This window comes from Equus przewalskii, chromosome 4 (genome assembly GCF_037783145.1).
Source record: "Equus przewalskii isolate Varuska chromosome 4, EquPr2, whole genome shotgun sequence".
Classification (NCBI taxonomy): domain Eukaryota; kingdom Metazoa; phylum Chordata; class Mammalia; order Perissodactyla; family Equidae; genus Equus; species Equus przewalskii.
In genome coordinates, this window is record NC_091834.1 from 62536085 (window position 1) to 62562720 (window position 26636).

A 26636-nucleotide genomic window follows, 5' to 3' on the forward strand; every position below is an offset into this window, starting at 1 on the left:
AGACAGTTTGGAGGTTTCTTACAAAATTAAACATACTCTTAACATATGATCCAAGAATCACATTCCTTGGTATTTACCCAAATGAATTGAAAACTTATGTCTACATAAAAACCTGCACACAGATGTTTACAGCAGTTTTATTCATCATTGACAAAACTTGGAAACAACCAAGATGTCCTTCAGTAGGTAAATGGATAAATAAACTGTGGTACATCCAAACAATAGAATATTATTCAGTGCTAAAAAGAAATGAGCTATCAAGCCATGAAGAGACATGGAGGAAACTTAAATGCAATATTACTAAGTGAAAGAAGCCTATGTGAGGAGACCACATACTGTAGGATTCCAACTATATGACATGGAAAAAGCAAAACTATGGAGACAATAAAAAGATCAGGAGCTACCAGAGGTTTGGGGAGGGACAGAGAGAGCACAAAGGGTTTTCAGAGTAGTGAAATTACTCTATATGATACCATAATGATGGATACATGTCCTATATATTTGTCCCAACCCACAGAAAGTACAACACTTAAAGTGAACCTGAAAGTAAACTATGAGCTTTGGGTGATAAGGATATGTCAATGTAGGTTCACCAACTGTAACAAATGTACACTCTGTTTTGATATGCTAATAGTGGGGGGGGGCTGGATGGGAGGGGGGCAGGGTTATACAGGAACTCTCTGTAATTTCCACTCAATTTTGCTGTGTCCACCATAGACAAAGGTGGACAAAACTGCTCTAAAAAAATAAAGCTTATTGATTAAAAAAAAACTTCAGAGACTGACAAAGCACCCAAACCAAAAAAATTGACACGCAGAATTAACGGTGTATTGTGTGTTATATTTGCATGTGTGTTTGTGTGTAAGCTTATGTGTGTGTTTAAATAGAGACCAAGTTACAGCATTCTAAAGGAATGCATCTTTACCAATATGGGAAAATAGAAGACTCCAAATATGCCACAAATGAAGGCTACTGTTTCGATTTTCTTTGCAAGGGCAAAGAAATCCACCAAAAAAAGGTAAGGAGATAAAAGGAAGGAATTTTTAGCAATCAAAAACTCACAACACTGGGGGCTGGTCCCATGGCCAAGTGGTCAAGTGGTCAAGCGGTCAGGGATTTCGCCAGTTTGGATCCTGGGCGTAGACCTAGCACTGCTAGTCAAGCCATGCTGAAGTGGTGTCTCACATAGCAGAGCTAGAACAAGCTACAACTAGGATGTACAACTATGTAGTGGGGTGCTTTGGGGAGAAAAAAAAGAAGAAGAAAATTGGCAACAGATGTTAGCTCAAGGCCAATCTTCCTCACCAAAAATAAAAATCACAACTCTTTTATCACAGCTCTTCTATCAAGATGAGCCTCACTGCCATGGGCTGCATTACAAACTACTACAGAAAAACTAAAAAGAACAAAAATTTTTATCTGTTAGGCTAATGTAGGGATTATTATTTCCTTAAAGTCTTCACTTCACATTTTTAGAGTAGCAAAAGCCTGATATAATAAGTCTTACACTGAAACCGTATTAAATCTACAAAAACCAATCAGGAAAAGAGCACAGGCAAGTCTTCTTGGGATTCAGACTTAATCACCTTTAGTGACTAAAGGTAGGATCAGAACTTAAGCACGTCCTTAACAGAGAGGGTGAGGCAGAAGCATTCCTGGCTCAGGGCCAGCCTTCTTCGCTGTTAACAGCCGGAGCATGCTGTCCAACGGAAAGACACTGCCAGTCACATACTGCGTTTTAAATTTTCTAGTAGCTACATCTTAAAAAATAAACAGGTAAAATTAATATTAATGGTATATTTGATTTAACTTGATGCATCCAAATAATTACCATATTAACATGTGGCAGTAGTGGCAACATTTCAAAGGTTAATAGCCACGTGATTGGTTACCATACGAGAAAGCGCAGATTTTGACTTTCCTTGTAAATCTAAAAGGGCCCAGGCTTCCCCCTCTCAAATATTTCTTTATTCATTCAAACGCACTGACGAAATCTCTTCACACATTTCACTATTCTTGCTTCTAGAAGTTCACCAGAGTCAGCAGGAACGGCACAATTCACCCTTCCATCTACACAAACCATAGACAAAGGTGGAGATCTATGTTGATGTGAAAACCAGCTCAACTTCAGGTTATTCTTATTATTTTATTTCCAGTTTATATCTTTCCCACGTTGTTTGGAAAAGCAAAGAATTTCTCATCTTAAGTTTATCTTTGTGATTCAAATTGATGCTGCACCCAGCTCTGCTTTAACAATCATCTACAGATGTTAAAGAAGCAGAATAAATCATGAAATAAAACGTGTAATGCTCTCCGGGGCCTGCAAAAAAAGTGAAGGTAAATGTAGTGAGAGGCGAGAGGAAAGGAAAGGAGAAGTGGAGGAGAGAAGGCAGGGGAGGGGCCAATACCACAGTATTTCATAGAAACAAACCCAAGGAATCAAGAGTTTAATTTAAGAGCAAGGTTTTCACATTCAATAACTTTCACCCAAACAGGTAATGCAATCTAGGTTTAAAAAATTGTGTAAATGTTAAGCGAAATAAGCCAGTCAGAGAAAGACGAACTCTATATGACTCCACTCATAGGTGGAAGTTAGTACATTGATAAGGAGATCAGATCGGTGGTTACCAGGGAAAAGGGGGGGTGGGGGGAGGGCACAAAGGGGGAAGTGGTGTACCCACAACATGACTAATAAAAATGTACAACTGAAATCTCACAAGGTTGTAATCTATCATAACATTAATAAAAAAAAAATTGTGTAAATGTTATAAAAGGGATTTCCAAAGCAATGAACATTGATTACATGCACCAATACATCTGAAAGAGCGAGGAGGCACAGAGGATAGTCACGGCATCGTGCATTTTAGAGACTGTCCCTTCATAAGCACAGTAACGGGCCTTCTTACTTCATTCCAGCATAACTTATCACAGCGAAGAACTGGAAACAACCTAAATACTATGAATTTTTTAAAAAGCAGTAAATTTTTATGAGCTGACATAGAAAATCTCCAAGAAATGAGTGAGTGAAAAAGTGAGTTGTAGAAAAATAAATATCATATAAAATGCACACACCCCAAACTGGCTTCAGTTACACTACTTCAGGAGAAACCTGGGATAAGAATGGGTGAGGAGACAGACGGGAGTCAAAGAGGACTGGACGCTTTAGCCTTCTCAGTCATATTTTAATATTTTATAGAGAGAATATATTCATATTTTCCTTATATAAAAAAAAGAGGGGCCGGCCCAGTGGCACAGCAGTTAAGTGCACACGTCCCGCTTCGGCAGCCCGGGGTTCACCGGTTCAGATCCCAGATGCGGGCATGGTACCCAGTCAGGCTGTGGTAGACATCCCACATATAAAACAGAGGAAGATGGGCATGGATGTTAGCTCAGGGCCAATCTTCCTTGGAAAAAAGAGGAGGATTGGCAGCAGTTAGCTCAGGGCTAATCTTCCTCAAAAAAAAGAAAAGAATTTAATACAACAACACACACTCTCAAATGCATTTATCCCAAGTCAAAATTTAATATATTGGGACCCACCTCACTTCCATTTGTGCTGTCCTAAGAATAAAGCTTCTCCCTCCATATCTACGTATATATTTGAATATGTGGATGTATCCCTGAATTGCTTATTTAAAAAAATTCAGACCTCTGCAAATCTTCTCAGGTGAAACTGAACACACCAATATGCTTCTACTTATCTGTGTTTGAATCAGGGCCTTGATGATACTACGAAATAAAAATAAAATGGAGAAATAAACTGGATGCTCAGCTTGATGCAAGACTGCAACTGCGATTCACAGCTCCTCATTGTCTTTGACTTTATAATAAACCTAATTAAGAATTTATAATAAATCTGAGTAATTTACAAAATAAATGCCAACTGCAGTAGATACTATTGTCCCTTGCTAATATGGACCTCTTCTCCCTCTATGGGAGGGCTACACTCCTCCATCCCATTGATGAGTCATGACATATACTAGAAGGAAGAAAAAGCTTTAAAGTTGACCAAGTGGTTTGTCTTTCTCTTGCTTCTGCCCAAGAAGGTACGCCATTCTTGTCCAATAGGCACATCCCATACAGCCATTGAGCTATTTCACAGCTCTGTAAATTGTGGATGACTGATAACAACACAAAATAATTTCTGTCTACAGACACGCAAACAGATTCTGTCTCGTGGAGAGTCAGTCGACTTCCCCCGTCCACTGTGGGAAAAGTTTTGCCTTCCACTTGCTCTTTCCTCATCTATAAATGCGTCTGTTCTTTGGGTTGTCATTTGAACTAACTGTAACATCTTACCAGTTCCCTCACTAATAATGAGTTAAATAATATCTTTAATACAGATTCATTTTACATGAGAATGAGTATAATTTTACATTTTTTAAAAAAATTACCCTGACAGTGTTTAATACGTCAGATAATTTCACTATACAATTAATCCTCCTAACCACCTCATCCTTTACTAATGAGAAGTGAAGCCCCAGAGAGATTAAATAACTTGCTTAAAGCCACACACTGATTAATAGCAGAGCTGGAAATCTAAACTCAGGTCTAGCTGGCAACTTTTCCACAGTGTCTCACGGGCAACCATTCTGAGAAAGCAGTGATTAGTGCGGAATCAGAGTATTACGAAATTAGAGAAATTCGTGGTCTAGTTCCTTTGTCAGAAGAGGGGACTGAGGCACAAAATTACAAAGATCTTGCCCATGTCGCAGTGGCACAAAAATATAAAGATCTTGCCCATGTCACATAGCTTATTTTGGGGTAGGGACTAGAACCCAGGGCTCCTGACACCCAGCCTAGTGATCTTCAGTTCAAGGAAGACGTAGAATTCGACCAGGGCCTTGATGGATAAACAGGAAACAGAGGTAAGAACACAGTGTGGATGTGTGGTGGGAGAACAGGAGGAGGCCCCCTGGGCACAAAGGGTCCAAGGGCTTGTACACAGGAGGGGTGTGGGAGAGGGAGGAGGCCGGGCAAGGAGACTCTGTATCCAGACATCGTCAGGGGGCACCAGACAGTGGAAGCCATAGGTTTGTATTCCAGGAGCAATACTTGTTGGTGGAGAAATACCAAGATGTTATGAAATGAGTTCTCCACTTTCCCAGAAGTCAGGAGAGGACACATGAGGCTGTCTGACCTTGGGCACAACCCTTCATCGTGTGAGCTTGTGGCTTCACCTGAGGCAAAACAAGAAGACACTTAAGACTTTTCTAGGGCCAAAAGCTACAGCACTATCAAATACTTCCTCTTAAATCAACCATGGTGATGTGTCAAGTTAAAACCACATGTGTCACAGAAATCCAGGCTACCACAACTAGTTAGAAAAGCCACATGCTGTCCTGGAGAGAAGAGGCCGCATCAAGGGGTTTTTAGGCAGAGGAGTGGAGACCCCACAGCCTAAAGAGGAAAACAAAGCTACTTGCTGTCACTCGACTGACTGTCAGGCTGTGTCCCAGATCAGCAGGGACTTCACAACAAGCCCAGACTGCTTTCTTCTGGTTAAACGTGCCACTATCAAGAATTTCTCACATCCTGAGAGTTTTCCCACCTCTCTGCCACCTGAGCATACCCTACTCCTCACAACTCCAAGGCAAGAATCAAGTTCACAGCGAATCCACTCACTGCTGAGCATATGTGAACACAGCCGCTGACAGGAAACAGGACCTTTACTCCCAAAAGGCACATAAGATACAAGACAAGCGCATTTAGAGGAGTGATCAGTCTGGAGGGTACAGATCAACTCTACCCGGAAGGAATGCTGATTCCTGAGTCTCTTGCTGTAGATTAAAATCTACCATCCCATGGTTGCATACTAGGTATTACAAAGATGATAAACATTCAGAGAGTGTCCTCTCAGCCATCTGCACACCAGCCTGTGGAGCCATGCTATTCAAAGAAGCACCAGGGACCAGGACATCAGCATCACCCATCAGCATGCAGAGTTTCAGGCCCCACTCCAGACCTGCTGGATCAGAATTTGCACTTTAGCAACATCCTCCAGTTATCACATTAAAGTTTGAGAAGTGCTGTTTGTAGAGTTCCCAGGCATAACACAACAGCAGAGCATGGACGTACAAAGAAGGACTCACAAGTGAGCCAAAAGATGGAGATGGGGAAGACCAGTCCATAACTGGAGACCATGAGCTCTACTACCAACACAATTTATTCAGAAGGTGACTTCTCAAACTCATCTTCACCTGAGATCAGCTGACAACTCTAAGACCTTCCCACGGTGAACTGAGGACTGAATCCACAGGCAGGGAGAGGCAAGAGGGGAGGGGCAGACTCTCTCTTGTTTGCATCCCAGCAGAATCAAAAGTCAGTTCCCTAGGATGTGTGATACTCTGTGGGGAATTTACTGTCTCTGTGACTCACCCACAAATGAATGGGCTTAAAGAAAAGGGAGAAGGGAGCCATGAAATACAGTAAATTACAGCTTAATCTTCCTCACCCTGGAATTCATTCAACAGTTTTAATGAACTTACAGTCTCATAGGCTGGGTGAAGAACGTGTATGGAATGTATTAGCAGGGAGCATTTCATGTCACCCTGTGCATCGGAGAAGCCCAGTTCCCTTTGTTATTAAAGAGATGCACTTTGGCAAAGGAAAAAAACAAAAACCTGCTTTCCATTATTGCTGTTATCTACTGTGAAGTCCCAAAGAACACAGATTCTCTGGGGCTTCTTAGAGCCAGAGGTGATTCCCAAGACACAGTTGGCTCCGGTTACTTAGTGCTTTCACCTTGCACCACGTAGGCAGGCAAAGGTCAAGGGCCCTGGGCCTTCAACGTGAAACTCCTCCAGGTTGTTTTATGTGGGCTATTTCCTTTGGCCTGACCCACAGACCTGAGAGGGATGTTCAAATGACTCGCCTCTGATTCAGATTAGAGGAAAATATGGCACCTGGGTTTACTAATGCATTTAGGCTGGACCTGGACATTCAGATATATCCACAAAAGGATACAGTTTATGCCCTTATACTCAGCTCCCACTGATCACCATCAATAATTTTCAAAGTATGGGCTGCTACCCACCAGTGGATAACAAAATCAGTTTACTGGGTCACAACCAACATTTTTTATGTTAATAAAATAGAATACAATTTGAAATAGACTTAATCACTCGTAGTAAGATAAAACTTTTATTTCAGCTGTGAGAATGTGCGTGTGTGTATGTGTGAACATGTGTGTGTGAGTGTGAATGCACTCTGAGTCACCGTGTAAAATGTGTTTCTTACTGCAGGTCACAGTAAGCAGGAAAGCCACTTACTGCTTTACAGCACCTGGAAATCAGAGCCTTGATGGAAAGAGAAGCCAGGAGAATTCATGGGAAGAGAACTGGAAAAGCCGGTTTCCATCATGAGCTTCTAAAAACCGAAAGAGGAAGAAATCAAGTCCTCTTATGGCCTGACAGATGGGACTGGAGCTTCTAGACAGTCCCCTCCCTCGCTCTTCTCCCCTCCCCCAATAATGGCTCAATCAGAAGCCGCAGCTCATCATCAATCTCACAAAAAGGAAGAAAAGCTGATTTGTGCCAGCACAGATTTGTGCCTCACACAGAGATGCCAATCTGGTATGTGGACTCCCCTTAGCAGGGAAAGAAGAGGCTGAGCAATTTGAAGACCCTTTTCCTTAGCACAGTTTTCACTAAGGTCCTCGTTCTCTTCAAAGATTGTTTTCCTTTTCTCCCCCAGGGATGTTCATGCTAGCCCCCAGTCATGCTCGGCTTCAATGCACAGGAAAACCAAACAGAGGAGAAGCAGATGTCCAGATCACCTGCACAGAATGAGTGTGATCAGCACTGATGATGAATTTAAAGCAAACGCGAAGTCATAACCCGACTCTGTCGCTATCTCCCAACATCCCCAAAGTCAGATAGAGAGACAGGATAGCATAGGAGCGAAGAGCTCGGGGTCAAGAGCTAAACCGGCCTCGATTGAAACAAAGCCCCACTATTTTGTAACCTTCAGAAAGTTACTCATGTTCTCACCCATAAAACAGGGACAATAATAGCACCTAGCTCAGAGGGTATAATAAAAATCAACTGAGATAAACGTGGAAAGCACTTAGCCCAGTGCCAGGAACACCACGATGACCATGTATCATCACGTATTATTATAGCTATTATTATTTTTACCAGAATAGTCATTATTATTTCAAAGCAGTTTACTTTCTCCTCAGCATAGCTTTGTTTGTTTATTTTGAGATCTATACCACTGGTATAGATTTAAAAGTATGAGAATAAAGAAGTGATATTTTGTTATAAATGTTTATTATAAGTGATTTACATAATGCTGAGCCCCCAAACAAAATTCCCCAGGGAAGTTCCAATTTCCCCTGGAGAAATGAACACCATAATTCCTCTCCCTTTAAATAAGCTGTTCAAAAGTCAGAAAATCCATGCATTTGAGAGTTTTTATCTCTGAAGATCCAGGAGTTCAAAATCCCAACAGGATGAATTCTTATCTGTTCTAGTATACGGAGTATATTAGCAGAGGGCAGTCCTTGCCCCTGACTGCAACAGACGCCAGCTGCTGCTGAGGAACAGGGAAAAGCAACTCCTCATTCCAGCTAGCATGCACCTGGTCAGTTGTGAAATCCAACTCGAAGGGAGAGAAATTTCATCTTGACCCCATTTGGTCATGAGCACGAAGGGCAGCCTGGCCTCCAAATGAAACACTGGAGAGGGGGCAGCTAAGAAAAAATTCAACTGACTTAGGCAGTGGCATAACGTTCTCTGAGTGCCAGCCCAGCCTCACTGCCACCTACCATAATACTTTTTCAAAACAGGATTTCTCCACTCCCACAAGGTTTGCTTCAGAAAGGATGTTTCCTCCTTTTTAATGGCAAGAAACAAGGACAAAGGAAGAGGGATCTAAGCCACCAGGTCAGCCAAATTCACTCATCCACCTGCTCCAACACGCTCATCCTATGTGTCCACCTGGGAAACGAAAATGAGTAAAAAGGGTCTTTTCTATGAAGTTGCTTATAGGATGGTTGGGGAGGCAAACAAGAGTCAAGTGTGACAAGTGCAACACCAAGGGTATGAAGCAGGCAGTAGGGAGTGACAAGAGGAGAAACAGTGCTTACAGAGAACTGCATTGCTTAGATGCTCACATTAGAAAAGATGAAAGGTTTAAAATCAGTGCTCTAAGTTTCACCTTAAGAAGTTGGAAAATTAAACCCAAAGTAAGGGGCCAGCCCAGTGGTGTAGTGGTTATGTTTGCCTGCCCCACTTTGGTGGCCCAAGGGTTTGCCAGTTCAGATCCCGGGCATGGACCTAAACACTGCTCATTAAGCCATGCCGTGGTGGCATCCCCCATACAAAATAGAGGAAGACTGGCACGGATGTTAGCTCAGCAACAATCTTCCTCAAGCAAAAAGAGGAAGATTGGCAATAGATATTAGTTCAGGGCCAACCTTCCTCATCAAAAATTTAAAAAAAAACAAAGTAAGCAGAAGAAAGGAAACAATAAAGAGCAAAATGCAACAAAATATAAAATAATTAATAGAAAAAAACACAAAAGTTAGGTTTTATTAAAACATTAATAAAAGTAATAAATAAGTAGCAAGATTGATCAAGAAATAAGGAAAGAACAAATTACGAATATCAGGAAGGAAAGAATGGACGTCACTACAGATCTTGCAGACAATAAAAAGATGGTAAGTAACTTTATACCGATGGATACCACACCATAGGTGAAATAAACAAATTTCTTGACAAACATAACTCACCAAGAATGACACAAGAAGGAAGAGAAAATCAGAATAGCCCTATCCCTATTAAGGCAGTAGTTATCCAGGTTGGTTCCTCACACCAATGGCACCTGGGAACTTTCTGAAGTGCACATCCTCAGGCCCCACCCCAAATGACAGAATCAGAATTTTGGCGGTGGAGTCTCAGCAAGCTCCATTTTAACACATCTTCCTAGTGATTCTGATATCATTTAAGAATTCTTTGAATAACATCGTCCCACAGGAAACCCAGGCCCACAGGGTTTCCCTGATGAATTCTATCAAACATATAAGAAATAATATCAGCCTCACAAAAACTCCTTGAGAAAATCAAGGAGGAGGGAACATTTCTCACCATCACTTTTAATCTCTACTCCCTTATGGAAGGTGTAAGAGATTCTTTTCATCTGCCTTTGGATTCCTATCTTGAAGCGATCCCTGGTTTCTTTGGGATGAGCCATTCTGACAGACAAGTAGTCCATAGCGTCAAGGGGGCCACCCTGCATGCCCTCAAGTAGAGAACAGTCTTTATTAATTGTCTTCTTTCCTTTGCTTGCAGCCCTTAGAGGGGTGATTATCTACCTCTCTGTGCGGTAGGTAACTAAGGCTCGCAGCTCACCCTCAAGGATACCCAGAGCACACTGAAGCAGCCCTACCCTTGCATCCCAAACCTCACTCAAGCCAGAGCAGAGACTGGGACTCAGGTAACAAAAGCAGTGATAAAAATCAACTACCTGTTCACGTTATTTCCTCTAAATAAATACCTATACCACCTTTCCATATGTGGCTATCTTTTCTTATTCCTCTTTAAGTCTCAGCTCAAGTGTGATTTCCACCAAGCCTTTTCTGAAGCTTTAAACCAAGCCGAGTGCCCCTCCTCTGCATCTCTGCATCTCTATCAAAGAACTTAGACTGAAATAACCTGCCTGGGTCCCTCTCTCTCCCATTATGCCATTAGCTCCTTGAGGGTAGAAACTACATCTTGCTTCTTTTTTTTAATGTCTCACGGTGCGTGACCAGAACATAGCTGATACTCAGTAAACATGTAATGAAATGAAGAGTCTGGTCTGGGAGTGGAGTCAGACAAGACAAAACCTACATCCACAGATAAAATGTGTTTAACTCTATTTTACTCAATACTTTCAGTAGAACTCATTTTTAAAACTAAATACTTTTAATTTGCTCTTCTTTCAACCTCTCAGTAGTATTGTTAATGCCAACCATGTGGACTGGCTTTCATTTTGTAAATTTGACCTCCCCTTTTTTAAATCTCTGGTGGATATGTTAGGTCCCCACCCAGTGACTTGCGAATCACAGGACCTCTTAGAGATGAATATAGGTACCAAGAGAGTAGCAGTAAACCAGTGAAACTGAGAATCTTTGGCTAAAACAGTTGGAGTCCTTTTTTAAGGCTCTATCTGCAGACCCATACTGTGTCTTCACAGCTTTGTGGATCAGCCTGAAGTACCAGGCAGCAGCTTCTCTCCCCTCTGCCCATAACTCGCTGGCACCATTCCAACTGCTCCCCTGACAAATGAGATCCTAAAGAATGAATCTTTTGTGCAAGCAGAATAAGTCCTTGGGGGAGACTAAGTTTTGCAGAGAGTCTGAAAGGTCTCACTCTTAATTATGATGAAGAATGGCATTCTGTGGCCATAAATTTTTATTGGGAGGGAGGGTATTATATTAATGGCCAATATGTATTAAGCACTTACTATATACCTAGAACTGGGCCATATATCATACATACATGGTCTCATTTAATCCTTATCAACAACCCTATGAGGTAGCTACTATTAGTAGCCCATACTCTGAGAATACGTATGCTTAACTGGCTGAAAAATCACGAAGTTAAGGACGGATGGAAACGGGATTTAAATTTAGGTCTCTCAGACCCCAAAACCCATGCTCTGAGCGCCAGTGCTGTATTGCCTTGTTTATTGACTTCTGGTATAATTATGCCCCTACAGTGTCCCACACAAACCAATGGCAGAAGTAAGTCACTGATATCAAGGAGGGGGAACCAGTCTGGAGGCCAAAATACCCTTTAAACACAATTCATTTTCCACGCAAGAGACTAAGTTAAAGAAATTTTCTTTCTATTCAAAATAATGACGCTAAATGGGAAGCGATTTAAGCTTTACATTGGCTTCATCAGAACCTCACCTGTCAAACCTCCAAATCAGGCTCCTAAACACATTTCTCAATACAGGGAAATCAGCAGGGGGAAAAGCAGATGTAAAACAAACAGGTGAAAGTACGAAGTTACTGCGATCTAATAAGCATAAAGCACAGTCTTCGTGAAGAGCTGTGCTCATGGACCACCACTACCATCACTGCCATCATCACAGTCATCGTCACCACCATCATCACCATCATTGTTATTGTTATTATTAAGCGCCTTCATTCCCAAAGGGGACCACTATGTATTCTGAAGGAATGAGGCTTCCGTTCACCCATCCAACAGGCAGTGCTTGCATTACTAAAGGGATTGATTTTCTATCTTTCCCTCTTGATAACGGGTTATGAGTAAGCAGTAGGGACTACTAAATGTATTACTAACAACATAGTACACTAGAACTAGTAAAATTATCACAAAATCATGGCTAAATTTTTTGGAATTACAAATTTGACATAACAGCAGAAGGATGATACACACCTCACCATCCATATGGCACACATCAGGCTCTTTTCTTAAGCTATCTAATTGCTGTGCTAATGATAAAATAAACTCTTGATTATGATCTAAATAATAAAACATATCTTAAAGATTAAGGAACTGATTATAGAAAAGTCAGCCCACAAGTCCTCCATTTGTATTTCTACCAGAGGGCAACAGGACAGCCAGGACAAGCCTATCCCCTAGTGGCAGAGCACCTCAATTCACAAACTCAACAGCAGAGAGGAGCTTGTCTGGTGATTCCAGACAGAGCTATGTTTTCAGAGGTGCTGTACTTGTTACTGGAGTGAAAGTATCACTTTCAAGGAATATTTTTGTTGTCTGATCTACTACGTAGGAATCCATTCCAATTTATATTGGGACTTACCTTGTAGCTACTAGTTTTCGCTAAAATTATTATGATAATTTACTTTCTGCACTCCCTGCATGCAAGGGATGGGACTTCATTTCCCAGCAAATTTGTTTAGTTTTATTGCCTCCTATGTAACAATATGCAATAATATCAAAGAATTTCTTCTGAGATCTGTGATTTTACGCTTTTTCAGGGCTAACAGACTATAACAGCATGTAGAACTTATGATTTCTGATTTGTTTCAGTATAGAGAACACTGTATTTATATAAACCAAACAATATTATCCCTTCAAGACAACTTCAAAATCTCTTTCAATGCATGATATAAAGTACTTTAAAATCTTTTCCTTATAAAATTTAAGTGCATCTAATTCACCTGTAAAATCGTATATGTCCGCTACATAAACCATGAAACAGAATTCATAAATCCACTACATAAACAATGAATCATAGGTCAAAAGAGTAACATTAATAATAATAGCTAAAATTCTTTTTACACTTACTAAAAGCCAGGAAGTGTCCTTAATGCTTTCAATCCTTATCTCATTTAACCCTTATAACAACCCTATGAGGTAAGTACTATTATTATTCTCTTTTACACAGATGAAGAAAGTGAGGCTTAGAGCAAAGTTTCTCAACCTCAACACTACTGACAGTTTGGACCAGATAATTCTTTGCTATGGTGGTGATGTTCTGAGCATCGTAGAACGTTTAGCAAGATCCTTGGCCACTATATACTAGATGCCAGTAGTATACCCCACTCCCAGATGTGATAACCAAAAATGTCTCCAGACACTGCCAAATGTCCTCTAGGGGCAAACCTGCCTTCACTTGAGAACTAGTGGCTTAGAGAAATTAATTTACGAAAGGTCACACACACAGGAAGTAGGAGAACAGGGATTAGAAGCTAGGCCTTCTGACTCTAGAATGCATGCTACCAACCAATAAAATATAGTGCTATTCACCCTGTGATAGGTTAAAGAACACAGAACATAAAACAAAACAGAAAACTAAAAATGAAGATGAACTGTGAGTGCCTTTCTGTGGAAAGATCTTCTATAACCACACCAGACTGGGCCCTTCCAAACTTCTGTTTCTTAGTTAAGGCCCACGTCCCACTAACTACTGCCCTCGCATAGCTAGCTCTCCTGCCCCACCTACCCGAATCTTCTTCCCATCCTTTTACATAGGCCCCAAAAGACAGTCACCAATCTCTTGTTAAGGCTGATTCTACTCTTCAGTAAATAACACACAGCCCCGCCCTCACAGAGCACCTAAAGAGCAGGGCCTATCTGCCTCCGACCAGTTCTCTTAGAGGGCCCCAGACTTACACCCTGCACCATCTCAAGGTCAAAGCCCTTTGCACGGTGACCAGGGAATTCTGGTTTCTCTCTGCAAGATCCCCCAAGCCCTCACTGACTGAGCACTCTCCATGTGCCAAAGACTTCCTATGTGCATCACATAGACTATTTCCTTCTGGGTTCCAAAGACTTCCTATGTGCATCACATAGACTATTTCCTTCTGGGTTCCGAGAACCCTAGGAAGCAAGTATTATTTCCATTTGACCAAGACAGGACTCAGATTTCAACCTAAGGATGGGTGACTCCAAACCCCTGCTCTTGACCCAACCCTACGCCCTTCTCATTTAGTGAATGAGCAGAGACTACAGACACGTCTCTTCCAATACACACTCTGGGCTTAGTCCACCGCCTCCAGCTTGCTTAGAAATTTTCATCCAGGTTCCCTCTCCTTGACACCCCAAAATTACGAGAATAAACAATCCAAAGCTGAGAGTGATTCCACTTGTAGAGAGGCAAAGGGAAAAATTCAGGCAGCGACCTCATGAACTTCAAAAAGGTATTATCTATTAAATCAGAGGATAGAAAAGTACAGAACAGGTTTTCTTTTACCTGATTCTATTTTTGTTATTTACTTTTTATGCATAAAAAGTTATATATTCATGTATGACTGATTACATCACTTCAAAGCGCTTTAAGATGTTAAGTACTAAAATAGAAGATTTTGGAAAAAAACCTGGTGGTAGAGGTGAAGGATTTTCCCCCTTCAATGACATTATTTAAATATAGCTTGTAGGGGTTTTTTTAAGTCTTCATTAAACTTTCCTAAGAGCTTCAACTTTTGGTTTGAGGCCAAACATAAAATTTTCAAATATAAAATGTCCTGATGAGAAAAGAGCAATTGGCAGAGTGGGGAGACGAACTCTAAAAGGCGTATCTTTCTGACCTTTTGATTTTATTCAGCTTTAAGCTGCTGCACTGGTTGGGGGGGGGGGGGAGGGGAGGGGAGGAGGTTCAACAGCTGTAAAAAATTATGAAACCACTGAAATGGAAAGAACCAAGAAGCTTCTAGCATCTCAAAGACCTCCCTTTAAACACTAGCCCAACCATTTCTCTGCTTTGTGACCTCAGTCAAGCTACTTATTTTCCCTGAGTTCCTCATCTGTAAAACACAATCATTGTGAAGATTAAATAAGATAATGTGTGTGAAGCACCTGGCCCCCAGCGGACAGACAATAAGTTTAATCAACAGGGTGCCCTTTAGGCATACCTATGTTTCTGCCAAAGTGTGTGTTTTGGCAATTGTCCTTTAAATATCCTTCTCCTGATTAGTTCACATTATTTCAGTGAAATTAGAAGTATCCAAACCAAGAGTGATCTGGCTTGTAGCCAAAGGACCATCACTATGGGGCCAGATTATGTTACCTGCCCAGGGACCTCCGTGCTAACCGGGAATGATTCAGTCCTCTCCGGTGATTCAGCCACAGGACACAGAGTGCTTGCCCTTACAATAAACGTTGTTTAGTGGTCTGGACTTTCTTGTGGGAGGACCCCAGTAATCAGAATCAGAGACTATCATTTTTGAGCCAAAAAAAAAAACCAGAGAAATCCTCATGTTCAACCGCCTCTCTTTATAGACGAGGACACTGAGACCACAGAGGAGTCAGTTGGCACAGCTAACTTAGTGACAGAATCCACATATGATTCTCAATCTTTCACCTGCACCAGTGGTTCTCCAACAGAGGTGATTTAACCCTCCAGCGGACATTTTTGGTCATCACAACTAGGGGATGTGGGGTTGCTGCTGGCATCTAGTGAGTAGAGGCCAGGAATATTAGTAAACATCCTACAATGCAAAGGACAGCCCCACAATGAAACCATCGATAGTGCCAAGGGTAAGAAACTCTAATCTACACTATTGGACCCAGTGCCTCCAAAATCTGCCTCTTAAGCTGCTGTTGTTGGTAGGTGGACTTGGCCCAAATTTGGGAGCTCTCACCAATGAGTGAATCAATCAAGTCAATTCTGCCTCTTCAGTATTAAGAGTACTGGGATTAGGAGGGATTTAGAGACTTGCCTACCCAGGCAACTTAAAGTCTGGGTTTAACTTTATATGCCCAGCATGAGTGCTGCTAAAGTCTTAAAGATGTACTTAGGCCTTATTAGGCAATCTAAGAAAATGATTATCAAAAACATTTTGCTAAAACCCCACAGAATAGCCAAATGATGCACACCATGCAGTTATTAAATATTCAGAATAATACACCCCAAACCAATATATGTGGCACTACTCTGAACATCTCCAGGATTAATGATTTGAATGGAGGAAAGATGGAGATTGAAGCACTGACGTACAACAAAAATACTCTCAGAGTTGCCACCCAAAGCTAGAGGTTCATGTTGAAAGAACTTAAATCAAAAAGAAAAGCAGAGTCAATGATCCAAGCAATTATGTACTTTCTGGTTCTTGATCATGCAGGCCATCTGGCTTGCTGACCTCATAGGCCTCCACTCTGGCCAGTGTGAGGGCCAAAGAGACCTAAATGTGGAAGTATGTGGTGATCTGCAAAGACATTTATAACTATGAGTCATTTATCAATCTGAGCTTATTTACCCACAGTTCCACCTGGTAATTCTAACTTTATTTCTGGCCCATGGTAGAAATACATGGAGGATCCCAATCTGATTCACGCATAAATTCAACCTACACTTAACAATTATGTCCAAGGCACCATACTTTTGGAGAACATATTCCCTACTCAATAAAATCACAATGATGCCAAGAAGAATGACAGGCACCCAACTACTTCTTGTACATGGAAGTAGTACATGGAATTAGTAACTGGGAGAGCAAGATCTCTTTTAGGTGGAAAGATCTAAGAAGGCTCCAGGGAAAGAAATGGCATTTGAATTTGATCTTTGAAGAAAAGACAGGATTTCAGCAGGTAAAAATGAGAACACTCAAAATACTAGAAAGATTATGAATGAAGAAGGGGTGATATAAAATACAAGGCAAATACGACAGTCAGCGAGGAGCTCAACGTGACTGGAAATCAGGGTGAATAGAAGGGAGTAACAGAAAAAAGGCAGGGACGTTGAGGTAGAGACAGACGTAGAAACCCTTAAAATCCTAGACAAGATAGGCCTTTATTAGCCAAAAGGAAGCCAGCGGAGGCTTGTTGTTGCTGTTGTTATTTTCTAAGCAGATACGGCACAATCAGAGACACTGTAGAAAAAGTAACCAGTCATGGGTGGGCAGAATGGAAAAGACAAAGACAGCACAATAAAGAGAGAGGTTAGCAGGCTATTCAATACTCTAAGAGATGGGTAATGAGACTGGATCAAGATCACGGGAATGAAAATAGTGAGAAGGAAAAGCCCACAACCTGTAAGACACCCATTTATCATGGGTGAAGGGAGAGAACAAAAAGTTAAAGTTGAAGAAACACATACAACAGAAGAACATATAAAGTGACTCAAAGGTTTGGATCCTGAGTGAGTGGGAGAATGGTAGTAATTAGCAGACATGAAGATGGAAAAGAAAAGAAGATTCAATTGTGTCTAGATGATTCTCTTGACTCAGAAAATGAAAGTTCAATGCCAAGGTCATTCCTTCTACTAAAGTCTAGACATACTACCCCGACTCAGTGCTTGAGTTACTTACATATCTCAGCACCCTCTCTCACTAAACCTAGTTCCTAACTCCTGCCTCGGTCTTTCTGGGTCTACATCCTTGCACCTGTGCTCCTCTGACTCCTGCTGATATAGTAGGAGGGTGACTGAGTGAGTAAGGAATAAATGAGTGGCAGTTGCCTGCCACTCTGAACTCTGACCAAACTATCTATGTAGACTCTCCATCATCCTCCTTTCTCCCTTATGTTTCACCTGCAATTTATAGTACTTGTAGGGCCTTTCCCATGTTAATTGCCTTGGGCATTATCCTTTGTGGGCTAAGTCTCATGTCCATTTGTGATCTGTGCTCTAACCAGACCACTCTGCTGCTCTTTCTGGTCTACCCGGACCTGCCACCATTCACTGTAAAGTTGCCCTGATTCAGTTGCAAATCTTGGAATGTAAACTGGACATATTCTCATAGCTGATGCATATGTTCTTACTATTTTAGGAATTTATCAGTCATCACAATAGGAAAATACTTTTTAAAGGATTTTATCTCTTGGAAGATCCTCTTGTCCCTAATGTCATCACTAATCCTCAGGCTCTAAATATCAGTACTACTAAGTAAGTAGTAATACACAGGATTGGTTATCCATAAGTATGCAAAAATATGTGCCTTGATTTATCCCATTATCCCTTTAACTTTCCCAGCAAGTTATTTAGCTGTCATTTTTCATTGCAAAGGTGGAGAACAACAGTCCACTGATCCTACATCAATGATGCTGAAAGAGCTTCAAAATCCACCAATGAGACTTAGTGTGTTCTGGGAACGAAATGGGAGCACAGTTCAGCAAAAGATGCACCTGCTAACACGACGATACAACTTCTTAGAAGGCAACTTTCCCACAGGGTGATATACACTCACCTTCCCACCCCCTACACACAACAATCTATTATTAACAGCAAAGGTGGCAGTTCTGTTGATGACTCATTAAGTATGCTGATTCATGAAGGCGGAACATGGGCAGACTTGACTAAGGAAATCATTTGCTGGATTTAATCAATTTTTGGGCTCATCAAACCTGATTACTGGGCCACATAAAAATCCAAGTGAAAGAAGGCATTAGACACTTAAGGGAAAAATAACTCCTTGTTTTGCCTTGCAACAGACAGAGACCAATCTATTATCCATATTCCTAAAGAACTGGCAAAACATACATTTGACAAAGAAAACTAAGAGAAAAGATTCTGGACCATCCTATTAGACTTTAATAAACCCAAACTTTCAAACACCATGAATAATAAGCAATATTTTAAGCTATCTTTGTGATCTAGTGAGAGAAGAGTGTATGATAATGTAAGCTCCTCCCAAAATACCTAATTGTTCCCAATGACCTTCAATGTTTATATCTGTTGTAGCCCTTACCACCTTCTATTATAATTATTTTGTTCACGTGTCTCACCTAGAAGCCAGTGCACCTCTTCACAGAGGCTATTTCTTACAGATCTTCTTATTTCCAGTATTTACTTAAGTGTACGGCAATAGTATTAAGTAAATTTTTGGTAAATTGGGAGATTTCTATAAAGTACTATGCACATGACTACCAAAATAATATGATTATCAAAAACATGAGAGATGCCTTTGGCTAAAGTAATTGCTCAAGAAATGTCTAGATTTATAAAATGGGTAAATCAGATATAGTCACAATGAGAACTTCTATTTAAACTATCTAAACAGAGCTAGAATTAACAACAAATAAATCAACAAAAACCTTCATACTAATGAGGGTTTTGCTCAAAACTCCAACTCCTGGTCATCCTGACCAAAGTATTTCCACAATCCAGACATGAAAACTGGACGTATGTCTGCAGAGGTCCCTCGGGTTTGTGCGTATGTCTTTATTTGTACCTCTGCCTCTGATTGTGCTGATCAATCACAGCATTCCCTAGCATACTGAAATAGGGATGAGTGTGTTTATGTGTGTGTGTGTGTGTGTGTCAGACACACTCCTAACATAGTCAGCTTATAACATTATTTCTGACAGCAATTCCTTCCTTCAGTGGCAGCCCAGAAGTATAAGATTATTTCTAGGCATTTGTGATTATTTTGTACATGGTCTGGCCTGCTTTCTCAAGGATATAAACTTTTCAAAGCCAAACCTGATAACTTGAAGCTGCAGCTGTATTAAAAACAACCTGATGGGAATTTTATGGGGAAGCAGGTTTCCGGTATAATCCTGGCTAGCTGTCAAATTACCATTTCACTACTTCAGTAAATCTCTTGGAATGACTGGCCCTCGTGAACAAGACCATTCACAAGGCAAAAGGATGCTCCCTCTAAATCGAGTTGATTTAAAGCCCAATCCAATAAGGTTTTCTGTGCAGGGAGAGCGTACCTCCTATCTATTGGTGCCCTTGCCAACCCAGTAAAGAGTACTTATAACATCACTCTTTGGGTTGTAATTCTGGTCTTGGACGAGATGAGTACATTTCCCTTAACGCTAAAAGTGAGACTCAGTAGAACCACAAACATCAAAACATTCTCCCGGACTACTCAGGTCTGCCCAGCACTTCATAAAAAATTTAAAGGAAGATATCTGTCTCAGTTGAGTTAGAGCAGGATGATGATGACTTTGAAAGTTTGCGGATTTTTTTTTCTTTAACATGGCTTTGAAAGATTAATAAATACATAAATGAAATGAAACGAGACCTTAGCAAAAAAACGTTTAAACAAAGGTAGATTATTTTTGTATCCTGGATGTCTCTTCCCTGATGTCCAAAGCAAACCTATCTGATCTAAAGCTTTTCAACAGAACATTTATGTCATTTAGTTTTCCTACATGAAGCCACCAGCTTTGTTTGACTAATTATTAACTGAAGCCATACTACTACACTTAGAATTCAACGAACCAGTTGCGTCCACACAGTATGCTTGTCCCTAATGTGAAAAAGGAATCACAGCTGCTCCCAGCCCAAATTAATCACCAAATGACAAGAATACATTCAAGCGGACCAGCATCTGACAGGAGTATCAAGATATAGTTAAAAGCATCTACTATTCATCAAATGAGGTATCACATAATCCAAATTTACAGATCCCTGGTAAAGGTCTCAAGCAAAATCATTCTGAAAAATGTTGAAATTTGGTATATTAAGAAGACCTCAAATTCTTTAACACCCTTCCATCAAGAGATGTAATCTATGTCCCCTTCTCTTGACTCTGGGTGGGTTCTGTGATACCTTAACTAATATGATACAGCAGAAGTGACACTGTGCCAGTTTCTGGGCCCAGGCCATAATTAAGAGACTAGAAGCTTCCATGCCTTTTGTCTTGGAAGATACGGGCTAGGAAGCCAGCTGAGAGTGCAACTACTCTGAGACCACCATGCACTAAGAAGCCCAAGCTCCATGGAGACACCCTGGAGGATGAAAGCCATGTGGAGAGAGAGAGAAAGAAACAAGGAGTACCAACACTCTCCATATGTGACAGAGGAAGCGATCTCGGAAGTGGATCTTCCATCTCCAGCAGCCCCAGCTCACAGCAGTGGGCCAGATACAAATCCCCCAGCCAAGTCCTTCCTGAATTCCTGACCCATAAAACTGTGAGCAAAACAAAATGGTTGTTTCAAGCTCTAAGTTTAGGGATGGTTTATTACTGAATGATAGATTAGTAGACATGGATCTATTTCATATGAAAATATGTATGTGATTAAAAATAGAAGAGGTCAAACCAATGCTCTATTAATTTTCATTTCATATGATTTTAATGAAGCTGGTACAAGTCAGTCTTTCTTTATTACATCAATGTAATAAAAAAATGCAACAGCATTCATGTCAGATATGCAAAAACATGCTTTCAAAAATAATCAACAGAGTAATTTGAAACTTGACAGGTTTGAGCAGCTCTCACTCCCTCTTACCTATTTATTTATCTCCCCTTAAAATAAAATTGAAGCAACTTTGAAACATCTCATACCCCAGGTTAACGACATGTGAAAATGATAAATTACCTTTCATTACTGATAACTACTATACCCTCTAATCTGAATGATAATTTACACTCTGCTCAATGGTTCACATGCAATTACTACCATGAACCCGATGAACCTGAACAAGACAGAATCATTTACCCAACTGTATAAGCTCACCATATTTAGAAAAGTATAGCAACCTCAGGAAGCTTTAAAGTTTCAGTTCACTTTCTCTCAATGATTTGTGCACCTCTACATTGCATATCAAATTACAACACCACAACTTTGAATTATTGACTTTATTTGGAAACCATAGGACATAGGAATCTCTGCTATGAGATGATGCTCATTAGAAAAGGTAAGACTAAAGTGGTCATCTGAAAGTACCATTGTTGAAACCTAGTGGCAGATTTTAATTGCATTAGTGATTTTTTATCTGAATATAATCTGTTTAAAGCTATAATACCAGTCAAATACAATCAATGAAAAGCAGACACTAGCCTTTTAGACTTACTGTGGGCTTCTAATGCTTGGCAAACAAAATGTCCAAGCAACTCTATTTCTTTGGAACGTGCTTTCCAAACTCTTCTCAACAAAACAGAGTAATGGAGGGTGATGACGGAGGATATTCTACTTTAAATTACCCTTTCCACAGATAAATCAGAAAAAACATCAGTGCCCTTAAAAGAATTTGTAACTATGCTTTGAGCTCAACAGTACTGGGTCAGTGAATCAGGCGGAGGAAAATTTCAGGCAAAAGAGAATTCAAACACTAAAAGTGTATTTAAAGACCCTTTTGTGTTCCCATCCATAAAGTTTCAACAACCCTCCCACCCCCCCAACCCCACCCCTAGCTCAGTTCCTCTCTGGTCAATGTTTTAGTAAAATCACTAGAAAGCTCAGCGGTAACAAGCTTTTTAATCCACCAGATCCACTCTCATGTGAAAGTATACACTTAATACCACACTAAATGTCTGCAACTAATTTTTAATTACAGCAGCAACAGCAATCGTAAGATAAAGCAGACAACTCACTAGGAAGGAAGCAAGAGACTGTTTATTACAATGAACGTCCACCATGAGCCAGTCATGTGAAGAGTTGTGCCACAAATGACTCAACCAACGAGCTCCCCTTTCTCGGAAAAACACTCTTACCTCTGGGACGTTTTCTTATATTTCCTCCTGTAGGAAAAGAAGCACAAACACATATCAGAAAAGGTTTGTGGCAGGCAGCGGGTTAGAAAAAGATAGCTTCAGTAGGGATGGACACTTCGTAGAAGGTTCTTTCTGTGAAGCTTGTGGGTCTCAAAGCTCAATTAAAAGTTTTGGATTATTGTGTTAGATTGTGGTCAGACGTGTATAACCATAGTCTTAACAGTTACAAATAGCATCCCAAGAGCTCAACAGTTCTGCCCTCTACATTCTTCCCTTTCCCCTCTTAGGGCACTTTAGCCTCTTGGTTGAGGTCAGGTTTTAAAGACAGCAAGATCCAGCTTCAAATCTCAGCCCTTCCATTTACCCGGTTCATGGGATTGTGGAGGAGTAAATGGGCAGAGGCTTATAAAGCATTTCTTTTGTTTGGCACATATTAAATGTTCAATAACTCGTAGCTATTTGTACTGTCACTATTGCCACTATTATCCCCATCATCTAGCTCTGAAGTCCCTTTACAGATGTGCCTTTTAAAACGTAAATGTGTAGTCAGGCAGCTAAAGCAAAAGCTCAGATATAAGGTATCCAGAGAAGGAAAAAGGGAGGAAGGAGACAATGAGTCTAGAAGCAAAAGTGGCGAGAGCTGCATTAGGAACTCGCTAATGGCTCAGCTGTGGGTTCAGTCTCCTGAAAGAACTCTTCCCAAGGACGGAGAAGTGGCTGGAGTTCCAGTCTATCTCTGCTATTTACAGTCCTCATTTAGCCTCCAGCATAGGGCTTCTTAATCTATCAAACAGAGACCACACCTGCCCTGGCTATCTCACCTAGGTCATAGTGGCATTCAAGGAGAAAATGGCTATAAAAGTTTATTTTCCCAGTATCCCAATGTTTTTCATGTTGGTATCAGTTTTCATAGACTTTGAAGACTCTCAAAAGAGTTTTAACAGGCTCTTCACTGGAGGGGCCTAGAGGAAAGGGTGTGCTGCGAGAGGAAGCTACATCTCTCGGTAGCATCTTCAGGAAGGGCAATGCCTCCCAGGTGTCCTTAGTTCCACACCTCCATTCCCATTACAGTCACTGCACCCAGGAAGCCAAGCCACCGATTTGCTAATAGAGCTGTATGTCACATGTTTAAAAATAAAAGCCACAAATGTTTCAAATTCAGAATCACCACAACCTGTTAACCATCTCTGTTTGGATGAAAACGTACATGGCAGTGGTAGATGTTAAGTGAAGAAAGCAGCATGCACACAGAACCTACACTGTGATCTTCATGAGATACATACTGATACCTACTTATCTGAAAGGAATGCACCAGAATGATAACCATGGTCTCGGGGTGGTGGGTCAATGGATCACTTCTTTTATGTTTACTTTTATGAATTTTGCTTTTAAAAGTAAGCATTATGATTATAATTAGAAAAAAATGTATAAAAATATGCATATACCTATACATACATAGTCACATCCATAGATATACAATATATAGGACATAGTCACATCTACAGATAGACACATACATAGGGCCATGTGAATATACAGAGGTATCTACATGCTTGAAGTGTATCATATATATAGGGAGAAAGGTCAACTAACACTGTGGGTTAAGGCTTGAGCTTTAAAGCAAACTACCTTTGTTCCAGTCTTGGCTCTGGAACTTAGCTCTACAGTGTTGGGCCAGTTATTCGACCCCTCTGAGCCTCAGTGTCTTCAACTATAAAGTGGGAATAATCAAAGAACCTCTCTCAAGACCTCGTGGTGAGAAATAAATGAGATAACCCACCTGAATGTCAGTTCCCCACAGGCAGGTTCTTCTTGTGGTTCTCTACTATAACCCAGTGCCTGAAACACTGCCTTGCACTCCCTTCAAAAGCTGTTATGGATGCACACTGACAATCCACTGTCTCTCACTAGACCCCATCATCAGTGACAACTCACCCTCTCCAGGCAGTAGCCAAGGGAATAAGTCTCATCTATAGGCACAGAGCGCAGTGAGCTGTGGGTGGGACCCATGCCCTTGGCCCTTGTTAGCACCACACTCTAATAAGCTAGATTAAGGAAACTCTGGCAAGACTGGAAAATAACCCACTGAGAGTGTGTGAAGACCAAAGGCAATGGGGCATGAGGGACAGATGGGTGCCGCTGGCTTCTATCCAGAAGCCCAACTAGTTATGTCAGCAGAGGATGTCTTTGGAGGCCAGAAGAAGAAAATCTTTGGGATTGGCTTCCATAGAATTCTCCCAGCTTTCTGCCAAGGACCACACAAAGGCACCGCTGGGAGAACCAAAAAGATCAAAGAAGAACAAAAATAAGAATAGCTTCCATTTTCAGCACCTACTAGTAACAAACATTTAACATACACCACTAATCCTCATAATAGCTGTAAGATCCACTCTCTGAAAGAATTTTAACTCTAAAAAAGAAGTTAAGACATGTACCTAAAGTGTTGCTTTGTTTTAACAAGCAATACAAAGGGTGGCTCAGGAAGCTTTGTGACCTCAAGAGGTAGTCTTGATTGATGGGTGGGATTTCAACAAGGAGAAATGTGTAAGTATGAGGCAAGTAGGTAAGGTAGGCATGCCTACTGGCCTCAAACCAGCCCAGCCAAGCCCAGTCCAGCCAGATGTGGAGGGAGATAGCAGGCAATACAGAGTTAATCAAGAAAAGTAATGAAATTTATACTTTTTTGAAAAAGATGGTACCTGAAGGAAAGGCTCACCTCTTGCATTGCTTTGTGTCATCTCTGATTATGTGAAAGACAACAGAGCTCTGGAACGTGATAGACCTGGTTCAAAACCCAACTTCCCCCATCTCTAGCTGTGAGACCTCAGGCAAGCTCTATACCAAATCAAGCTTTAGATTCCACATCTATAAAATGAAAGGAATGATCTCAGAGCACATAATTTACTGAATTTTCCAGGTACTGTGCATGCCGTGTAAAGGGCATTCTAAAAATTTTAAGTGCCTTTGTCCATTGTTTTAAGTTTTTTGAGGTCAGAGATGTCATATGGATCTCTGCACCTTTCCCAAGGGCTTGCACATTGACTGGCACATGGTTGGCACATTACAAATGTCTGTTGGCAAAATAAATAAATCATTTGAGGCTGCCACTCACACCTATCAAAATACGGATTATAGGTTTGGTCGACCCAAAGAAACAGAGACCAAAAACCTGACTTTCAGTCCAACTCACCTTCCTGACTCTCACTGCCCACCTTCATAAACGTGGTTTTTGGCTTCCAAAGTCCTAAAGTTCTCTCTTCCCATCTCACCCCATTTAGACACAGACAGTTCCCAAATCAAGGCAGACCCAATCCAAATTGTGTCATCTTACCATGGAGTTGGAAGTCTGCACTTAAAAGCACAAGAGAAAATGCAGATCCATGGAAATTATCCTCCTCAAGAGCCTACTCACAGATCATCTTGAGGGGTAAGATCGGTGAGACCTGACTGAGCCCTACTCATCCTTCAGCTGAGACACCACTTCCTCCTGAAAACCTTCCAGCGCCTCCCAAACTGGAAAATGTCCCTTTTGTGTGTCCCATGGTGGCCAGGGTTCACACAAATCATTGCACTTATCACTCCAAGTGGTAGGATCTGTTACGCTAATGGCAAGATGGATGGCTTGTCCACTACTTGCTTGTGTTTCTCCCTTACCTAACACAGTGCTTGGCAAATGGCAGCTGTTCGATATATTTTTGTGAAATGAATGAATGAAACTTTTTTTTATCAAGAAACTGATCTAAAAATTGCTCACTGCTTTGTTTGTAATTTTCCTTGTGTTTAGCAATGATTTACTATAAGCAGTGAGGACTTCAATCACAGGCATGGT

The 26636-nt window shown here is 40.9% G+C and overlaps 1 protein-coding gene across 10 annotated transcripts in view; it reads right to left on the bottom strand.

Moving 5' to 3' along the window:
• Positions 1 to 26636, bottom strand: part of PDE1C (phosphodiesterase 1C) — a 597159-nt gene that overhangs the window by 251224 nt on the left and 319299 nt on the right. For 5 of the 10 annotated variants that reach the window (XM_008522292.2, XM_008522290.2, XM_008522289.2 and 2 more), the window contains one exon: positions 22808 to 22834. The exons of the other annotated variants lie outside the window; for them this stretch is intronic. In XM_008522292.2, the coding sequence (XP_008520514.1) occupies positions 22808 to 22834 (27 nt within the window). The remainder of the gene's footprint in view (positions 1 to 22807; positions 22835 to 26636) is intronic. 10 annotated transcript variants of the gene reach the window in all.